Below are 21,478 nucleotides of genomic sequence, written 5' to 3'. Positions count from 1 at the left end.
CCGCCTGCTCCTACCTCACTTATCTAATCTACCTTGATTTCATCAGCTTCACCGTGTTCAGTCCCTTCCCACATACATCCGAGACATCTCACACACCGTTCAACTCTTCAATAACTTTCAATTTCTAGGTCCCCGTTGTATCATCTTTGCCATGGATGTAGCCACTCTGAAGAACGGCCCAGATGCGAAACGCCGCCCATCCATGTTCTCCAGAGATGCTGCCTGAAGCGCCGAGTTACTCTAGCACTGTGTCTTTACAACAACTTTCTAATGGGGGCCCTTATGTGGAGAGAGAGTGGGGTGGAGAGGGAGGAGAGAAAGGGGGGGGGGGTGGTGGGGGAGATAATTCATCTTCCTGGTTGGTTATAAAACAAAAGAGTACTTGATGCTTTCGATAGTAGTTATCCAGTTTTTTTTTTTTAATTGCGCATGTGATTAACCAGCTTGAAATGGTTTATAGGGTTTTAAAGATTTACTCATAGAACCACAAGATTATGTTGTCAAGCTAATGATTTCAAGTCCACAGAGGAAAACGATGAATAATTTATTATATTGGAATTTATGATAATCATAAAGATACAGACAGCACTGACCTTTGATACACGGCAGATAATCTACTTATATGGTGTAGTTACTTTTTACTGAAACGTTGCAAAATCATAACAATGAACTAACTCAAGCAACAAATCTTCGGGTTCCTCAAATCACTTACATTCCTGCCAAATACAGTAATATGTTTTATTTGATCAGCATCTACATACTTTTTTCTAAATAAATTACACTTCTAATAAATGTAGCATGTTGATGTATGAAAACAGCATTATCCATTAATATATTATATGCTTAGTCCAACATATCCAGAGAAACAATTTCTTATAGCCTAAACTACCAAAGAAAGCACACTTTCAGCACACTGCAAAGCCATGCTAACATTCAGCTTCTTGTGGTGACAGTTGGGGGTTGTTCTGACTGAAGTTGTTTTCCAAGATACTCCCTGAAAATAATGGAACAAGATTACTATGTTTTAAAAGAACAAACGGTGTTTGTTAAAATGCAAGCCCTTCTATTGCATACTCATTTCCTTCAAAGTACAAGCTAAAAGTAATGAATAATACAAAAATGTAAGTTTGAGAAATTCACCTGCGTCAACACAGATTTGTGGCATTACAACATAATGGACTGTCACACTCCATAAGTCTTATTGTTACCTCTCAAAGATTACAAAAACAATTCAACACAATGTGGCAAGTCAGGAAAAAAAGTAATGATTTTCATTTTCCCACAAGTTCTGCAAATCTGGAACTAAAATTAAAACCCGATTTTTAGAGTATATAATAGCTGTAATAAAAAGGTGTGAGAATTGATTTAGGGACAACAATATAATTGTTATTAACAACTGTGCAGCAGAGGAAGTGAATATATACCCTCCAGTGACTATATCCATTTTAATTGATCATGGAAAAATCTATAGACAATTTAAACACAGAAACTATAAAGTTAAAAGTTTTGCAAAAGTATAAGTGTAACTTCAATGATCTCTGCACAATCATATCATTATTGCTTTAGAAGCTGTGTAGATCAGGATTAAGTAGGTAGCCCTAATTACATTTCATAAATTATATTTTAAGGCAAGAATTAAATGTTATACCCAAAATGCTAACTGATTTAATATTCTACAATAAAACATAATTCAAAAATTCACATAACATAGAACAGTGTAGCACAGGAACAAATCCTTCAGCCCATGATGTTTGTGATTCAAGATTCAAGAGTTTATTGTCATGTGTCCCTGATAGGACAATGAAATTCTTGCTTTGCTTCAGCACAACAGAACATAGTAGGCATGACTACAAAACAGATCAGTGTGTCCATATACCATTATATAAATATATACACACATGAATAAATAAACTGATAAAGTGCAAAAAACAGATAATGGGCTATTCATGTTCAGAGTTATGTCCAAGCCAAGTTTAATAGCCTGATGGCTATGGGGAAGTAGCTATTCCTGAACCTGGTCGTTGCTTCAGGCTCCTGTACCTTCTACCTGAAGGTAGCAGGGAGATAAGTGTGTGGCCAGGATGGTGTGGGTCCTTGATGTTACTGCCAGCCTTTTTGAGGCAGCGTCTGCGATAGATCCCCTCGATGGAAGGGAGGTCAGAGCCGATGATGGCTGGGCAGTGTTTATTACCTTTTGTAGTCTTTTCCTCTCCAGGGCACTCAAGTTGCCGAACCAAGCCACGATGCAACTGGTCAGCATGCTCTCTACTGTGTACCTGTAGAAGTTAGAGAGAGTCTTCCCTGACAAACCGACTCTCCGTAATCTTCTCAGGAAGTAAAGGCTTTCTTAATAATTGCATCAGTGTTCTCGGACCAGGAAAGATCTTCAGAGATGTGCACGCCCAGGAATTTGAAGCTCTTGACCCTTTCAACCATCAACCCGTTGATATAAACGGGACTATGGGTCCCCATCCTACTCCTTCCAAAGTCCACAATCAGTTCCTTGGTTTTGCTGGTGTTGAGGGCCAGGTTATTGTGCTGGCACCATATGGACAGTCGCTCAATCTTTCTTCTATACTCTGACTCGTCCCCATCAGTGATACGTCCCAAAACAATGGTGTTGTCAGCGAACTTGATGATGGAGTTCGCACTATGACCGTCTACGCAGCCATGAGTATAGAGTGAGTACAGCAGAGGGCTGAGCACACAGCCTTGAGGTGCCCCCATGCTGATTGTTATCGAGTCTGACACATTTCCACCAATACGAACAGACTGTGGTCTGTGAATGAGGAAGTCGATCCAATTGCAAAGGAATGCGCAGAGACCCAGTTCTGCGAGTTTGGTAACCAGCTTGGAGGGGATGATTGTATTAAATGGCGAGCTGTAATCAATGAATAACGGCCTGACATATGAGTTTTTGTTGTCCAAGCGGTCTAGAGCGGAGTGGAGGGCCAGCGGGATCACATCCACTGTTGATCTGTTGTGGCAGTAAGTGAACTGCAGTGGGTCCAGGTTTTTGTCGAGGTAGGAGTTTATTTGCGCCATGATCAACCTCTCAAAGCACTTCTATTTCTGCCAACTATTTCTGTCAATTTGAACTCTGCACATGGTCCAAATCGCACAATTTCTGACCTGCTTATGTCTAAATGTTTCTTAATTGTTGCTATTATATCTGCATTTGCCACTTCTCCTGACAGCTTCCCCTCTCGTCCTAAAACTTTGCCCTCTAGTATTTGAGAAATTCCACTTGGGAAAAGACTGATCCTTCTGCCCTTTCTTTGCATCTATAGTTTCATGTACTTCTGCCTTAACCTCAGCAGCTCAAAAGAAAACATTCCAAGTTTGCTCAACCTCTGCTTATAGTAAGTAAGTAAGTTTTATTTATATAGCACGTTTTAAGTCAACTCGCATTGACACCAAAGTGCTTTACATAAATTAAATAATAAGTTCCATTACAAACCATAGCAAAAGGTTAAAAAAAAAAGAATTAAATGGACACAACACATTATAGAGTTCAACACAAACGTCCCCCCACAGCAGAATCAAAACTTTACACTGTGGGGAAAGGCACCAGAAAGTTAAGTCCTCTTCCTCTGTGAAACACCCGAGGTCGGGGCCCGTTTGTGGCCGTGCAGCCAGTCCGATGATTTTCAGGGCCCTCTTGCCGTGAAGATGGAACTTCGGTGTCGGGTGAAACATTCCTCAGCGGCTTGGAAAAGTCTGGAGCGGCTGCCTCCTCCCTGGAGACCGGGGCACTCGTAGTCCTCAGGCTGCACCGGCTGGAGCTCCGACCCCGGTGAACTCGATCCCTGGCTCTGCGGCGCTCCAAATCCAGCGCCGCCCGCGGCCGGACGCCCGCAGCCCCAGCTCTGCGATGTTGGGATCGACGGCCACAACGCTCCGGAGCCTACCGCACGGTGACCCGGCAAGGCATCGCCCGCTCCGTGTTGGCATCCCAGCGCTGCGCCACCGCCACCGCCACCGAAGCTGTAGTCCCGGCTGGTCCTGACAGGAAACACCGCTCCATTCTCGATGGTAGGCCGCGAGGACGGGGCGAAGAAGCAGTTTGGAGGGATGCTGCCTCTCCGACCAGGTAGGTGACTAAGAAATAAAGTTTCCCCCTTCCCCACCCCCACCCCCCACATAGAAGACCTCCACTAACATTTTTTAACAGGACTTAAAATAAAAAAAGGTGTAGAGACGGACTGCGGGCAGGCTGCCATACACAGACGGCGCCCACTCCCGCACATCCGCCATCATTATATCTAAATAGACACAAAATGCTGGAGTAACTCAGCGTGTTAGTCAGTATCTCTGGCCTGCAGAAGGGTTGCGACCCAAAGCTTGACCTACACTTAAAATAGTATTTAAATAATTAATTTTAATCCGTTTTTGCAGGACTGTCGTCAAACAGTTTGCATGTTACGGTTTTGGACAAATCTTGCTCATAACTGTTACTAATGGCAGAACATCAAGAATCTGCCACAAATAGAGATTAAAGTTTGAGAAATAAATGGAATTAGAATGACAACAAAATGAATGGGTGAACCTAATGCCAAATTAAACAGGTGAAGGGCAGAGGAATTCGGAATGAAAAATTAAACCAATTTTCTAATAAAATAATTAGTCCATCTTCAAGAGATCCAGCATTGTACCAGTGCCTAAGAATGCCTCTCCAGCCTGCTTGAATGACTACCGACCAGTGATCCACACCTCGGTAGTCATGAAATGCTTCAGAAGCTGATCAAGAACTACATCTGCGCCTTCCTCCCTCGCACCATGGACCCGCTTCAGTTTGCATACCATCCAAACAGATCCACAGATGATGCGGCCTCCCAGGTTCTGCACACCACTCTCTCTCACCTTTACAGCCAGAAGGGGGGCTGTGTGAGGATGCTGTTCATTGATTTCAGTTCAGCTTTCAACACCATAGTCCCCACCAGACTGGCTGAGAAGCTGCTGGAACTGGGACTGAACACTCCCCTGTGTGCCTGGGTCCTGGACTTTCTCACTGCCAGGCCCCAGGTGGTCAAGATGGGGAGACATACCTCCAACCCCCTCACCCTGAACACGGGACCCCCCAGGGTTGCGTCCTCAGCCCCCTACTACTCCCTGTACACACATGGCTGTGTGGCCAGGTTCAGCTCCAAATCCATCATTAAGTTTGATGACACTGTGGTGGTGGGCCTGATCTCCGATAATGATGAGAAGGCCGACCTGGAGGAGGTGGCTGACCTGGCAAAGATTACTGGTCTTAATGACTACATGCAAAGATTACTGGTCTTAATGACTGCAGGCTTGTCGCACTGACCTCTGTAGTCATGAAGACCCTTGAAAGGCTTGTGCTGGCCAAGCTGAAAATTATCACAAACCCCCTGCTGGACCCTCTGCAGTTTGCATATCGGGCCAATAGATCTGCGGATGACGCAGTCAACCTGGGCCTGCAGTTCATCCTCCAGCACCTAGACCACCAGGGGACCAATGCGAGGATTTTGTTTGTTGATTTTAGCTCTGCGTTCAACACCATTGTGTCAGAGCTACTACACTCCAAACTTTCCGAGTTGACTGTGCCTGAACCCCTCTGTTGGTGGATCACCAGCTTTCTGACAGACAGGAAGCAGCATGCGAGGCTGGGAAAGCACATCTCGGACCCACAAACCCTCCGCATAGGAGCACCGCAAGGCTACATGCTCTCCCCTCTCCTCTACTCTCTCTATACCAATGACTGCACCTCCACTGACTCCTCTGTCAAGCTTCTCAAGTTTGCGGACGACACAACCCTGATTGGACTGTTCCAGGATTGGGAGGAATCTGCCTACAGACAGGAAGTTACACAGCTGGTGTCCTGGTGCCATCGCAAAAACCTGGAGCTCAGTGCTCTTAAGACAGTGGAATTGATTGTAGACTTTAGGAGAGCTCCACCTCCCCTCACCGCACTCACCATCAACAACACCACAGTCACATCTGTGGAGTCTTTTAAGTTCCTGGGAACCATCATCTCAAAGGACCATAAGTGGGGGGCTACCATCGACTCCACAGTCGAAAAGGCCCAACAGAGGATGTACTTCTTGCGGCAGCTGAGGAAGGACAGTCTACCAGGCAATAATGGTCCAATTCTATGCGACCATCGTAGAGTCTGTCCTCACCTTCTCCATCATGGTCTGGTTTGGCTCAGCCACGAAGCACGATACCCAGAGGCTACAGCGAATCGTCCGATCAGCTGAGAACGTTATTGGCTGCAACCTTCCCTCCATTGACGAACTGTACACTGCAAGGGCCAGGAAGCGAGCGGGTAAGATCATCTCTGACCCCTCAACCTGGCCACAAACTCTTTGAATCACTTCCCTCTGGAAGGCGGCTCCGGACTGTCAAAGCTGCCACAGCCAGACATGAAAACACCTTTTTTCCACGAGTAGTAGTTCTACTCAATAACCAAAAATCTGTAGCCTCCGTTTGCTATGGTATTTCATTTAATTCACATGCTTAATCAATAATGTTTTATTATTCGGCCGAACGCACCATGGGAACTACATTCACCCCCCTGCACGACCTATACACCAGGAGGTGCAGATCCAGAGCCAGCAAGATAATGAAGGACCCCTACCACCCCAGCTACACACTGTTCCAGCTGCTATGGTCAGGCAAACGCCTCCGCTGTCACGCTGCAAAAACAGAGAGGATGAGACAGAATTTCTTCCCACAGGCCATCAGGACTGTAAACTCTAATCTCACCAGGGACTAATTTACTGTTGTGTTTAAAAAAAAAATGTAAATACTGGTTCTGTTCTGTTCTGTTGTTTTGCACAATCCCGCAGGTATTGCCACTTTCATTTCACTGTACATCTTGTAAGTACATGTGACAAATAAAGTTGACTTGACTTGACTTGGAAAATACTCCACAGTTATAATTGTTTAGTCTGACGACAGCCAGACATGTTGTTAAGATTAATGGCATTGTTAATTTCAAGATGCAAATTTCTGTGACAGATGCAATGGATAATTAATGTGCAAATACAATAACTTCATGAAAAGCACAGATGGTTAAGAATGTGATGCGATGTAGTGATCTGCAAATCATGGGGGGATTACTCAACAAAGTGGTGGCCTGTTTGCACGTTAATTATTGCTTGCCTAAAATCTGGTGGTTAATTCTGTTAAATTCTTAATTCACAACATTTGGCGAAACTCAAATCTATAACAACAATATTTGCCAGATCAACAATGATGAAATGAAGTACAGGCAAGTGATAGAGAACTTCGTGTCATGGTGTCAGTACAATAACCTAGCCCTTAAGGCAAAAAAGAGTTGGTTGGTGACTTAGAGAAGCAAGGGAGAAAACCATGTCCACATTGATTGAAATGCTGTTGTGATTATCGACCCCCTACTCTTAACTCTAGCTTATTTGGTTATTCCATTCTGGTTCTTGAGTATTTTCTTGTACTATTTGGATTGCATTACATTCTTGCACCATTCTGCATTTGTTGTATTTATTGTTCTGTATTATTACAGTACGTATACTTCTACTCTGAATTTCATGTGAACAATAATTTGATTGCATTCTGGTGCATATGACAAACTAATCCGAATCATATATTGTTGGAAATATAACTCATTCAAGAGGAAAATCTCACATCAGAAATTAAAATGTAAAAATTAAGCAGTCAAGACTGAAGTAATTTTCCAAAGGCATCTAAGCATTTTCAATCTAGGCCTCAAATTATGATAGTCTCCAATAAAATAACTACTTTTAAGATTGATATGGATTACGATGAATATGCCAAAATGGGGATATTCCAGCAGAGAATCAATATTGGAATAACAGAGACTTAAAGCACAAATTTTCTGAATGCAAACACCTAAAGAGATTTTTTTTTTTTTTTAAATTGTCAGGAAATCATTAGTAATATTACTTGGGTTTTGACCAGCTCTGAAGACAACATTGTACATAAAAAGATTGAATTATTTCCAATGTGCCATTATTATCTGCAAAGTAAACTTTTCTTGTTTCAATACAAATCTGAATCAGAAAAAATAGTAAAAGATGTTGATTGATGGCAGTCTTAAATAATTAATTTTAATTGTTAAACTCAATTTAAAATCATGAACGTAATTTTATAGAAACATAGAAACATAGAAATTAGGTGCAGGAGTAGGCCATTCGGCCCTTCGAGCCTGCACCGCCATTTAATATGATCATGGCTGATCATCCAACTCAGTATCCCGTACCTGCCTTTTCTCCATACCCTCTGATCCCCTTGGCCACAAGGGCCACATCTAACTCCCTCTTAAATATAGCCAATGAACTGGCCTCAACTACCCTCTGTGGCAGAGAGTTCCAGAGATTCACCACTCTCTGTGTGAAAAAAGTTCTCCTCATCTCGGTTTTAAAGGATTTCCCCCTTATCCTTAAGCTGTGACCCCTTGTCCTGGACTTCCCCAACATCGGAAACAATCTTCCTGCATCTAGCCTGTCCAACCCCTTAAGAATTTTGTAAGTTTCTATAAGATCCCCTCTCAATCTCCTAAACTCTAGAGAGTATAAACCAAGTCTATCCAGTCTTTCTTCATAAGACAGTCCTGACATCCCAGGAATCAGTCTGGTGAACCTTCTCTGCACTCCCTCTATGGCAATAATGTCCTTCCTCAGATTTGGAGACCAAAACTGCACGCAATACTCCAGGTGTGGTCTCACCAAGACCCTATACAACTGCAGTAGAACCTCCCTGCTCCTATACTCAAATCCTCTTGCTATGAAGGCCAACATGCCATTCGCTTTCTTTACTGCCTGCTGCACCTGCATGCCTACCTTCAATGACTGGTGTACCATGACACCCAGGTCTCGCTGCATCTCCCCGTTTCCCAATCGGCCACCGTTTAGATAATAATCTGCTTTCCCGTTTTTGCCACCAAAATGGATAACCTCACATTTATCCACATTAAACTGCATCTGCCAAACATTTGCCCACTCACCCAGCCTATCCAAGTCACCTTGCAGTCTCCTAGCATCCTCCTCACACCTAACACTGCCCCCCAGCTTAGTGTCATCCGCAAACTTGGAGATATTGCCTTCAATTCCCTCATCCAGATCATTAATATATATTGTAAATAGCTGGGGTCCCAGTACTGAGCCTTGCGGTACCCCACTAGTCACTGCCTGCCATTGTGAAAAGGACCCGTTTACTCCTACTCTTTGCTTCCTGTTTGCCAGCCAGTTCTCTACCACATATTAGTACATAAATTAAATTATTTCTGTGTTATAAATATGATTTCCTGCACCACTGCCCTCATCTCTTCTAATGAATAGAATCAGAAAAGAGCTTCTCTGGTCTCCACCTCCCATCTCAACAATGTACGCATTCAACAGATCTTTCTCCTACCCTCTCCTTTCAACATTTTTTTTATTTTATTAACATTTTTATTAGAAGCAGTGTACAGTAATATAAACCGTGGCATATGACAAAATACATTTATTGTACATCTTCCATTTTTAATTTAACAAAGAAGAAATAGAAAAAAAGAGAAAGAGCAAGAAAGAGAAAGTGAAAGAAATAGTGAATGTGTAAACCCCTAAACTATCAAATAGTGTAGTCAAGGAGTGAATAAGTAAAAACCTAAAAAAGAATAAGAAGACAAAAATGAAAAATAATAGTAATACAAGAAAAAAAAAAGGGACCATGACGTGTTGATATACCAGCTTCATTTCTCACCACACCCACCCTGTCCGTGAATCAGTTTAATTCCAAAATTGTGTTGCACCATGTGTTGCATCTATGGAGCGAAGGAAATAGGCAACGTTTCGGGTCGAAACCCTTCTTCTGAAGGTCTGAAGAAGGGTTTGACCTGAAACGTTACCTATTTCCTTCGCTCCATAGATGCTGCCCCACTGCTGAGTTTCTCCAGCATTTTTTTTATCTACCTTCGATTTTCCAGCATCTGCAGTTCCTTCTTAAACAGTTGTGTTAATTGGCCTGATTTAACAACAAATTCACTTTGTTTGGCCTATATTTGTAATTAAATATATTGCTGAACAGCCACCTTTCTGACTTCATGTTATGAATAGTTCTCAGAAATGGAACCCTGCTTTAATTGGGAAGGACCTATATTTGGAGGCACAGAGATTTGGTAATCAAATTCAGAGAATATTAAAACACACTGGATGGAAAAAGGAATAATGAAATTGTTTTTGAATAATTCAGAAATGTTAGCTGGATGTTTAAGAATGGCACATTGCACATTTATAAAAAATATTCAGAATTTACGGAATACTGGTAAAACTTCCTATAAAAAAACCCTTCATCTAGCTTCTTAATCATTTAACAAAAATCCGAGATATGTATCATAAGAGAGAAAGAAGCATGCTGTTATACCGAAGATTAAATGTGCAAAGTGCATTTTTTCCATCATCATTGGAATCTCATCACAAAACTATCAAGATCTATTACAAATTATGTATTTTTAGCATAGGTTTTTCAAATGGAGCACACAACATGTACCAAATGTAATAACACAGAGATAAATACATACCAGTTGTGGACCATCAGTTTCTGTACTGCCAAAAGTGCATTGTACCGAACTTGCTGATCTTCATGATGCATATGGTTCATTACAAGTTGTTTGCCTCCAAGCTGTTCAATTACACTGGGTGGGAAAATACACATTCACAATGAATACAGAGGGTTTGCAGGTAGACAAAAATGCTGGAGAAACTCAGCGGGTGAGGCAGCATCTATGGAGCGAAGGAAATAGGTAACGTTTCAGGTCGAAACCTTTCTTCAGACTGAAGAAGGGTTTCAACCCAAAACGTTGCCTATTTCTTTCGCTCCATAAATGCTGCCTCACCCGCTAAGTTTCTCCAGCATTTTTGTCTACCTTCGATTTTCCAGCATCTGCAGTTACTTCTTAAACAGAAGGTTTGCTATTTATTTTTGAAAACTTGACTTAATTACTTGTTGCAATTATACTCAAGATTGACAAGTAGAATAAAAATTGAAATAACAGTACTATAATGATGCTCAGGAAGCCAAGGCACACCTAATCAACAAGTTATTTTGCAGTATAATCACTGGATTATAAACAAACACAACATCCAAATGTTACACAATGAACGATGTAAATGTTAAATTAATCTGCTTTGATCATGTTGGCTGTGAGCAAAGACTCCTGACCCGGGGAATTGTAGAGCTGTTGTTCTTTAAGAAAGTGCCAGGTGACACTATTTGGAGTAAGAGCTTTAGTTTAATATCTCATTCAAAGGACAACACTTCTAATAATCCAACACTAACACCATGAACTATAATTATCTCATTCTGAATTAAGCTTGAAATTGCAAGTTACTGACCCACAAATCAGAGGTCTACAATTGAGGTAAAATGACACTGGAGAGCACAAGTGAATGGAAACAAAATACTATCCGTAAAGGTATGGATAAACAAATCAAATCTTGACAAGTTATCACAGAAACATACAAAATAGGTGCAGGAGTAGGCCATTCGGCCCTTCAAGCCTGCACCGCCATTCAATATGATCATGGCTGATCATCCAACTCAGTATCCTGTACCTGCTTTCTCTCCATAAACCCTTTAGCCACAAGGGCCACATCTAACTCCCTCTTAAATATAGCCAATGAACTGGCCTCAACTACATTCTGTGGCAGAGAATTCCAGAGATTCACCACTCTCCGTGTAAAAAATGTTTTTCTCATCTCAGTCCTAAAAGATTTCCCCTTTATCCTTAAACTGTGACCCCTTGTTCTGGACGTCCCCAACATCGGGAACAATCTTCCTGCATCTAGCCTGTCCAACCCCTTAAGAATTTTGTAAGTTTCTATAAGATCTATAAGATCCCCCCCTCAATCTTCTAAATTCTAGCGAGTGCAAGCCGAGTCTATCCAGTCTTTCTTCATATGAAAGTCCTGACATCCCAGGAATCAGTCTGGTGGACCTTCTCTGTTCTCCCTCTATGGCAAGAATGTCCTTCCTCAGATTAGGAAACCAAAACTGTACGCCAGGTGTGGTCTCACCAAGACCCTGTACAACTGCAGTGGAACCTCCCTGCTCCTATACTCAAATCCATTTTGCTATGAATGCTAACATACCATTCGCTTTCTTCACTGCCTGCTGCACCTGCATACGTACTTTCAATGACTGGTGTACCATGACACCCAGGTCTCGTTGCATCTCCCCTTTACCTAATCGGCCACCATTCAGGTATTAGTCTACTTTCCTGTTTTTGCCACCAAAGTGGATAACCTCACATTTATCCACATTATCCACTTTGTCCCATTATTTTCTCTCTTATTTTATACACATTTATAAACACCTGAAATCCACTATGTTATTCTGCTTGGGTACTTATGCTGCTTTCAGTTTTGTCCTGACATTACTTTTTCTTGTTATTATTAATTACTAAACCAAGTGCAGACCTGTCGGGTCTGTTTCCCCAACGCGCGTTTGCGGGGGATGGGGGGAGAGCTGCGGCGTCACACTCACACTAAGAAGGGTGAGGAGAGATGGCAAGGGGAGAGAGGGGGTGGGGGATGGGTGAGAGAGGGTGGGGGGAGGGGGAAAAGTGGGTGGGGAGGGGGAGAGAGGGTGGGGAGGGGAGGATGGGGAGGGAGGGTGGAGAGGGGGGGGGGGGAAGAATGGGAGGAGGGGGGGGGGGGGGGGGAAGAGTGTGGAGGGGGAGAGGGGTAGGGGGGGAGAGAGATGGGGAGGGTTGGGGGATGGGGGTGGAGGAGTGGAAGAGTGTGGGAGGGGTGGGGGAGAGGGAAATGGGATGGGGGTGGGAGGAGGAGGGGGGTGAGGAGAGGGAGATGGAGAGGGGGGGAGGAGAGGGGGTGGGGGAGGGGAGGAGAAAGGGGGAGAGAGGTTTGGGGGAGGGGGGCAGGAGGGAGATGGGGGAGGGGAGAGGGGGGGGGAGAGTGTGGAAGGAGGGGAAAGAGTGGGGAGGGAGAGTGGGAGGGGGAGAGGTAGGGGCAGTCCATCTATTCCCCATTCCCTATCACCGCCAATCCTCTTTCTCTATTCCCACACACGTGATCACGCGCTTCGACACAGGCTGCGGGGGGGGGGGGGGGGGGGGGGGGGGGGGGGGGGCGGCGGGGGCTGGGGCTGGTGCAAAGGCATATGTAAATGAATCCATTCCGATTGGACATCTGTGAGCATTGGGCATTGTGACATCACATGATGGAATGTTCACCAACATTCTATGGGTGAGAGCTGTTTTTTTTAACATTTTGAAATGTTTTTTGGGGGGGGGGGGGGAAGGATTTTATTAAAAATGTGTACATAAACACGACAACATTTAATGAGGATTTGAGAATGTAAAAGTGAAATCTCTACCGAAATGGAAAAAATCTGGGAGAATTTTGGAGTTGTTTTGGCGGAGCCAGGAATCAAAGGCCGAATCTGGCACCCACACACAGAAACACACACACACACAGGTTTAATATATATATAGATAGACATGTTTATGCCTGTCTTTAATACACAACTTTAGTTTCCTCATTACATATTTATAAAGTATTTTTCTTTTAATATTCTCTGCAAGCAGTTTTGATCTATTTGTACATTTTAATTATTTTGTTGCCTTTCATTGCTTTCCAATTATGCATCATCAATGGCAGTGGTGGAAGGTGTCGGGTGGCTGTGAAAGGTCTGTAAGATCACCTCCCATGCCCACGGTAAGCACCCTACAGTTTTGTGGTCAGTTATAGAAGTGGGACATAGTGAACTTGGCACATGGAATTGGAGGGGTGACTGCAGGAGGTTACAAAATGCACGGATGCACCTCGTGGTGTTGGTGGTGGCAGCCGCTGATGACTCGACTGCAGCCCGGTCTGTGAGCAGATGGTGCACAGAATGTAACATGAAAGGTCATGAAAGGATACAACAGCATTCCACTGGGCCAGACCAACCTCTACTTTATCAATCCAGTGTCACTAGGACACCGGGTATTAACAGTGAAAAATTAAGTAATTGCATATCTCCTTACATCAAGATCAGACTTTCACCCTTGAATATTGGAAGATGGCACCAGAACGTGGCAACATTTTACATGCTGTCCCAGAAGAGAGCTTATCACTGTATCAATATATATTAAACTAAAACTATGCTGGGTGCATATTGTCCCTGCATAAATGCAAGCTCTTGATTTTAGTTTAGTGTTACCCCTTACATTTTTTAAATCCCAGACATTTAATTGAACAAGCAAATCCATCAAATAACCTGCTGGTTTTGCATCATTTCAACTACTTTCTTAAATGTTTTCAAACTTTTATCTTTATGTTCATCTATTAACAATACTGCCAACTTTAATGTGATAATTTGACCTCATCCTAACAAAGTTTGCGTTAGATAAATTAAAGATTCTAGAGTCCATGACTCCAATTTAAAATCTTTATTTGGTAATCTTCCCTAGCTCTTCCTAATCTTAAAAAAACTGATCACTATTAGCCTGGATATTACATGATAAAAATATTAGCCAATTCCAGTTTGTAATTTACTATTACATCCAGAATTGCCTGTTTTCATCACTTCCCAAAGCCCATTTTAGAAATCTATATTCTGAATTGATCTAAACGATCCATCTGGAGACAAAAGGAACTGCAGATACTGTTTTACAAAAATATACACTGTGCTGCAGTAACTCAATGGAACAGGCAGCGACCCTTGAGAACACGGACAGGTGATGTTTCGGATCACCTTCCACGGACTTATAGATCCATTAATTTTTACTATTTTAGACATTTTATTTCTCCCAGTCCAACTGAAAACTAGAATTTCCAAAACAAGATTTTCCTTTTGTTATGCTATTCTCTGATCTCCAAGCATACATATCCCACTACTTCCAATACTATGAGTAGATATGTAAGCAACTCCTAACAGTCATTACCTAATTAAAAATTAAGATTGTTTAACTGTCATATGTACCACGATCATATGATAAGGTTCCACATGGTAGGCTGCTCTGGAAGGTTAGATTTGGAGAGCTGAATAGAGAAATGGCTTTGTGGAAGTAAGCAGAGTGCTGATGAAAGGTTGAGACTGGAGGACTGTGAATAGTGATGTGCTTCAGCAATTAGTTCTAGGCCCATTGCTGTATTTGGTTTATATCAACAATTTGGATGAAAATGTACAAGGCATGATTCGTAAGTTTGCAGATTACACTTAAGTAGGTGGTATCGTAGATAGCAAAGATGGCTACCTAAAATTAGAGCAGGATTTGATCAGCTGGGCAAGTGGGCTGAGGAACGTTCAATGGAAATTAATGCAGATAAGCATGAATTGTGGCATTCTTGGGAAGTCAACCCAGAGCAGGACCTTCACAGTGAATGGCAGTGCCTTGGGAAGTGTTAAAGAACTGAGGGATCTCAGAGCCCAGATACATAGTTCCTTGAAGGTTATGTCACAGGTAGATATGGTGGTCAAAAGGCTTTCAGTACATTGGCCTTAATCAGGTGTTGAATCTAGAAATTGGGACGTCGTTACAATTGTACAAGATGATGGTGAGGCCACATATGGAGTATCATGTTTAGTTCTGGTCACTCTGTTATTGGAAGGGTGTCATTAAACTGGAAAGGATGCAACAAGGTTTACATAGATTTTGCCAGGACTTGAGGGCCTGAGGTTTTTGGAGAGGTTGGGCAGGCTAAGACTTTATTCATCGGAGCACAGGAGGCTCAGGGGTAATCTTATCGAAGATCATGAGGGGAATAGATAGGGTGAATTAACAGACCTTATTACCAAGAGTAGAGGCATCGAGAACCAGAGCACATAGGTTTACGGTGCGATGAGAAAGATTTAAATGAAGCCAGAGAGGCAACCTTTTCCACACTGAGAGTGGTGAATATATGAAATGAGCTGCCAGAGGAGGTAGTTGAGGCAGGTATTAAAACAGAAATTTAAAAGACATTTGGACAAGTACATGGTTAGTGAAAGTTTAAGAGGGATATGGATGAAATGAGCGACCAGCATAGATGGGGCATCTTGGTTGAATTGAGCCAAAAGGCCAATTTCCATGCAGTATAGCTCCAAGACTCTTCAACAGAACAATGAAATTCTTGTTTGCTGCAACTGTACTAAATCAGCCACACCAAAACCCTTTTCTATAGTTTCCAAATAGAATTCGACTTTCGACATGGATGATTTACCTAACAAAACAAGCCCAACATAATATTGGGGAAGGATCTCATACATCACTTCCAAACAGAATATGGAATGCATTTGGTGAATGCAACGATCAGCTATCAAATTCATAAATTATTGATAAAATAAATTACTTTTCAAAATAAACGAATTTTCATCGTAAATATAGGGATAGACAGAGTTGACGTGGATAAGCTTTTTCCATTGAGAGTAGGGAAGATTCAAACAAGAGGACAAGTGATTTGAGAATTACGGGACAGAAGTTTAGGGGTAACATGAGGGGGAACTTCTTTACTCAGAGAGTGGTAGCTGTGTGGAATGAGCTTCCAGTGGAAGTGGTGGAGGCAGGTTCGATTTTATCATTTAAAAATAAATTGGATAGGTATATGGACGGGAAAGGAATGGAGGGTTATGGTCTGAGTGCAGGTAATAATAATAATAATACATTTTATTTATTGGGCGCAAGGATACCTTAGGATACCTTACATAGATTAACAGAAATATAAACATATAATCAGGAAATAAATAATAAGGACATTAAAAACAGAATTCAGTCCAAAAACAAAAAATCTAAAACACAATGTGAAGAGAGAGCAGCGGCAGCTAAAGAGCACCAGCGTCCACTCTCCCTTCACGGCAGCCATCTTGGACAAAGACTAACAGACAAAAAAATCATCCCCCCACAATGGATACCACTGTGGGGGAAGGCACAATGTCCAGTCCCCAACCCCAATTTCACCCCAAAGTCAGGCCTATTGAGGCCACCGCTATTGCCTCTACGGAGGCCAGATGTTCCTGGCCGTTCTCACCGGGTGGTCGTGCCCTGGCGTCGGGAGAGTCCTCTCAGCGGCTGGGCCACCTGGAACGGCCGCTTTCTAGCTGGAGAACGTGGCTTCCGAAGCCGACAAGGCCGCGCCGGTTTGGAGCTCCCAGGCTCCCGATGTTGAAATCGGTGCCGCCCGCTCAGCTCCGCAGACCCGCAGCCCGAAGGTGTTGAACACGGCGGTCCAGCTCACCAGAGCTCCAGCGCGTCGATCCAGCACGGCGACCCAGGCAAGGCATCGCCCGCTCCGCTCCACGATAGCGCTCTAGCGCTGTGCCGCCACCGAGGCCGAGGTGCTGGGCGGTCCCCGCCAGGAAACGGCGCTCCAAGCCCGCTGGTAGGCCACGAGGACGGGTCGACGGGCAGCCCGGAGAAAGAGCTGCCTCACCGACCAGGTAGGGACCTAGAAGTAAAATTGACCCCTACCCCCCACATTAATAAGTCCATATCTCCAGACAACACTAAACAGGACTCACTAAAAACTTTAAAAAAAAAGAATTAAAACGGACGGCTGCTGGCTAGCAGCCGTTCCTCAAGATGGCTCCTCCTCGAATAGGTAGATGGGACTAGGTGAGAGTAAGTGTTCGGCACGGACTAGAAGGGCCAAGATGGCCTGTTTCCGTGCTGTAATTGTTATATGGTTATGAATATCTAAAAATTGATGATTATATTTTCTATAATTTTTTAATCAGACAATTTCTTACCGTTTTCCTCGAGGATAATGACGCACATATTCACCCACATCATGTGCAGCGACAGCCAAGACTTGAGGGTCATCAGAGACTTCCAAAAGCCTTGTTAAAATCCTTCACAAGTGAAAATTACAACGCAATATCAGCATGTATTTTTTTCACATTATAATCAATAATTGAGTTACATAAATCCTTCGCAACTTACTCTCTGATGACCTACACAAATTCTAGATATTTGAAGCAACAGTTGAGGATCAATGCTAACTTAAAACAATCAAATGAGTTGACCATATTATCTGCTTTAGATATTGAGCACTTATGCGCTGTGGTGTCAATGAATATCCAATTGCACAGAGCAGATAATTAACGCCATTTCATTGAATTGGCAATGACATTTTGCAAAATGTCATCATTTTTTTATTTTATGCACCGCATCTGGAATGCCAACATGCAGAACTTAGGCTTGAATGCCAATGCATTGTGCCGTAACTACAAAAGTATTGAAATTAAATTTACTTCAGCAATTCATAATTTTTTTCATTCAATCTTGCAGCGTTTTCGCGCCAGAATTTTTCTGATTTGTGAACAGGGCTCCATTCCAGACGTCCTGACTTCAGTTCAGAGCTGTATTCATCAAAGGAACTGAAAGCACATAATTCAGAGTTGTGGTTGGAAGAGAAGGAGAGGACAAGGGAAAATAAAATCAATGCTACATCGATACAAAACAACAAATGCTCTGAAAGTCAGTGAGCAAAAATTTACAGGCCATTGTAGTAGATCATTTGGCAACTTGCACCAAATGTTTGCATTTATGCTCCACATGTGTTTTTCATCTGCACTTCCTAAACTAACTTTCATCAGAGTATCTCCTTCCCCTTTACATTTGTCTCAGCTTCCCTTAGTCGCATTCAGTACGATAATTCTTTGAGCAACATGCGTCATACTCTCACTTGTCTAGATCAAGTTGTATCGTTTATGGTCATTTTATATTTGCTACCTCTATCATGCGGGATGCTTGCTGCAAATTTGTAATTCCATCTTACTTTCACAAAACAAAAATGAAGCAGCCCTTGCCTTCATATAGCAAGACCTGTACACCATTTAAACATTATTCAATAAATGGAAATAAACCTTTATGCCATACCATACCAGGTAATGATCAGGCCTAACTACAAACACCATTTAATGGTATATAGACAAATTTCTCATTACCACTAGCCAGAAAGTTTTCCCTTGAGAGCCAGAGGCTGAGAAGTGACCCGATGGAAATATATCAAATTACGAGACATAGATAGGAGGCATGAACAAATGGATGCACATGACAATTACGTCTCCGATTTAAGCTAACTTTACCAAAAGCTGCTACATTACACCACACCTTCAGTCAGTTAAATACAATACAATACAATTTATTTGTCACTTGAAACTCATTGAGGCTCAAATGAAATGTTGGTTCTGCAGTCATACACACAAGAAAAAAAGACCCAAGACACAACACAATTTACACAGACATCCATCACAGCGCATCTCCTCCTCACTGTGATGGAAGGCAAAAAAACTTATCTTTCCCCTGCACTCCCCATTCCCCTCCTGATGTCAGAGTCAAAGCCCCCGGCGGGCGATGGCAATTGTCCCGCGGACATTAACGCCGCGCCGGGCTATGCAAGGCCGCGCTCCGGGTCTTGTTGTTGGAGCCCCCGGCGGGCACTAGCAAAGTCCCGCAGCCGTTGAAGCCGCGCCCGGCGATGTCAGGCCCCGCTCCAGGTACTCCTCGACCTCGCGACTCGGGCGGGAGAAGTCGCCGTTGCGGAAGCCCCGAAAAACGGTCTCCCAGCAGGGACCCCGCGGGCTCCCGGTGTCACTATCTACCGGACCTGCGGTTGGAGCCTTCGAATCTCCGAGGGTCGGGTCGCAGCAGCGCGCCACCACCGCTCCTCCCGCTCCGGACTCGGCCAGCTCCGCGATGGTGGGTAAGTCCGCAGCTCCGCGACTGAAGCCCCAGGTCGTTCCTGCTGGAGCCCGCTCCACGTTGCAGCCCCGACGACAACGGAGGCCCGACAGGGAAAAGATCGGGTTCTCCGTGCAGGGGAAAGATTTTAAAAGTTCCCCCCCACCCCCCGCCCCCCCACACACACATACCCCATCAAAAAATAAATAAAAACTACATTAAAACGGGACAAAAAATAACAAAAAGACAGACGGACTGCAGAGGCCGCTGCGACGTGAGTCGCGCCGCCCACCGGAATACTAAATACTAACACAACTAACCTAAGATCTTGGACGCTTTCTCCAAGCTTTTCCAAAAGAAATTTGATGTCATCAGCAATGTCTTCATCATCATATTTCTGCTGTTCAAGGTTTTCCAGCTGTTTAAGAACTTTGCACTGAATCATTGCAAGTGCATATTCCTGATGAGTTTCCCTTTCTGCAGATTTCTCCAGAAGATTCTGTTAAAATAACCAAAAGTTCTTTATATTTAAAAAGAATACCTATGAAAAATTAATAGCACACATTTTTTGTTATTGAAATTCCTGGCATTTATCAACGCTCAATTGAAAAACAAAGCATGTGCTGATATACATAAACAATTCCAAGAACAAAATGCTCATTTTCACCCTGTGGTTATAGGGAGAAATGATAATTACACACAGATAACACTGGAGGTCAAGATTGAACCAGGCTGCAGGAGCTGTGAGGTTCAATCCTTTCACAAAATCTCAGGATGTGAACACCATTTGTGGGTCAGCTGTTAAATGAACAATTCTTTTGAGGCTTACAGTAATAAGTGCCCTTTCTACCACCTACCAAAATACAGCCAGCATTACATCCCCCAACACAGAGAGTTACTGCTGAGGCTTAACTGGAACAATGGTGCAACTAGAGATCAATCATAACTGCAGCCTGACCACTGTGGTCATCATTGACCTGGATAGTCTTGATCTCCAACAATCCACATAAGGACTTTCCAAGGAAGATAGAAGGTTCCTTAAATTGAATCACTGTTGCAACTCTGAAAGGAGCACGTGAATTAGCAAAAAATGGTCATAAATAACCTCCAATAACAAGGGATATCCTTTCTTACTCAGATCTGAGGGGCAGTTTGCTCCTCTTCAATTTATACTGGGCTGTGTGCTTCCGTCAAATGAACTAAATGATCTCTTTGGCAAGCCACACAGCGCCACAAGCTGCTCCTATCCAAAAAGTCTCATAATTGCAGACATAGAAACATAGAAAATAGGTGGAGTAGGCCATTCGGCCCTTTGAACCTGCCCCGCCATTCAATATGATCATGGCTGATAATCCAACTCAGTATCCTGTACCTGCCTTCTCTCCATACCCCCTGATCCCTTTAGCCACAAGGGCCACATCTAACTCCCTCTTAAATATAGCCAATGAACTGGCCTCAACTTCCTTCTGTGGCAGAGAATTTCACAGATTCACCACTCTCTGTGTGAAAAATGATTTTCTCATCTCGGTCCTAAAAGACTTCCCCCTTATCCTTAAACTGGGACCCCTTGTTCTGGACTTCCCCTAACATCGAGAACAATCTTCCTGCATCTGACCAACCCCTTAAGAATTTCATACATCGGCGAGACCAAGCGGAGGCTTGGCGATTGGTTCGCCGAACACCTCTGCTCGGTCCGCAATAACCAACCTGACCTCCCGGTGGTTCAGCACTTCAACTCCCCCTCCCATTCCCCATCCGACCTCTCTGTCCTGGGTCTCCTCCATGGCCAGAGTGAGCAACACCGGAAATTGGAGGAACAGCACCTCATGTTCCACTTGGGGAGTCTGCATCCTGCTGGCATGAACATTG

The 21,478-nt window shown here is 43.3% G+C and overlaps 1 protein-coding gene across 2 annotated transcripts in view; it reads right to left on the bottom strand.

Annotated features, from left to right (window-relative positions):
* Nucleotides 1-531: 531 nt before the first annotated feature.
* Nucleotides 532-21,478, bottom strand: part of atp6v1h (ATPase H+ transporting V1 subunit H) — an 84,917-nt gene continuing 63,970 nt past the window's right edge. For both annotated transcript variants that reach the window (XM_055634065.1, XM_055634066.1), the window contains exons 10-14: nucleotides 19,930-20,108; nucleotides 18,178-18,303; nucleotides 17,674-17,775; nucleotides 10,526-10,639; nucleotides 532-994 (exon numbers count right to left, since the gene is read on the bottom strand). In XM_055634065.1, coding sequence (XP_055490040.1) covers nucleotides 934-994; nucleotides 10,526-10,639; nucleotides 17,674-17,775; nucleotides 18,178-18,303; nucleotides 19,930-20,108 — 582 coding nt within the window. In that variant the 3' untranslated portion in view covers nucleotides 532-933. The remainder of the gene's footprint in view (nucleotides 995-10,525; nucleotides 10,640-17,673; nucleotides 17,776-18,177; nucleotides 18,304-19,929; nucleotides 20,109-21,478) is intronic.

Source organism: Leucoraja erinacea, chromosome 4 (assembly GCF_028641065.1).
Source record: "Leucoraja erinacea ecotype New England chromosome 4, Leri_hhj_1, whole genome shotgun sequence".
Taxonomy (NCBI): Eukaryota; Metazoa; Chordata; class Chondrichthyes; order Rajiformes; family Rajidae; genus Leucoraja; species Leucoraja erinaceus.
This window is presented reverse-complemented; position numbering and strand designations above follow the sequence as displayed.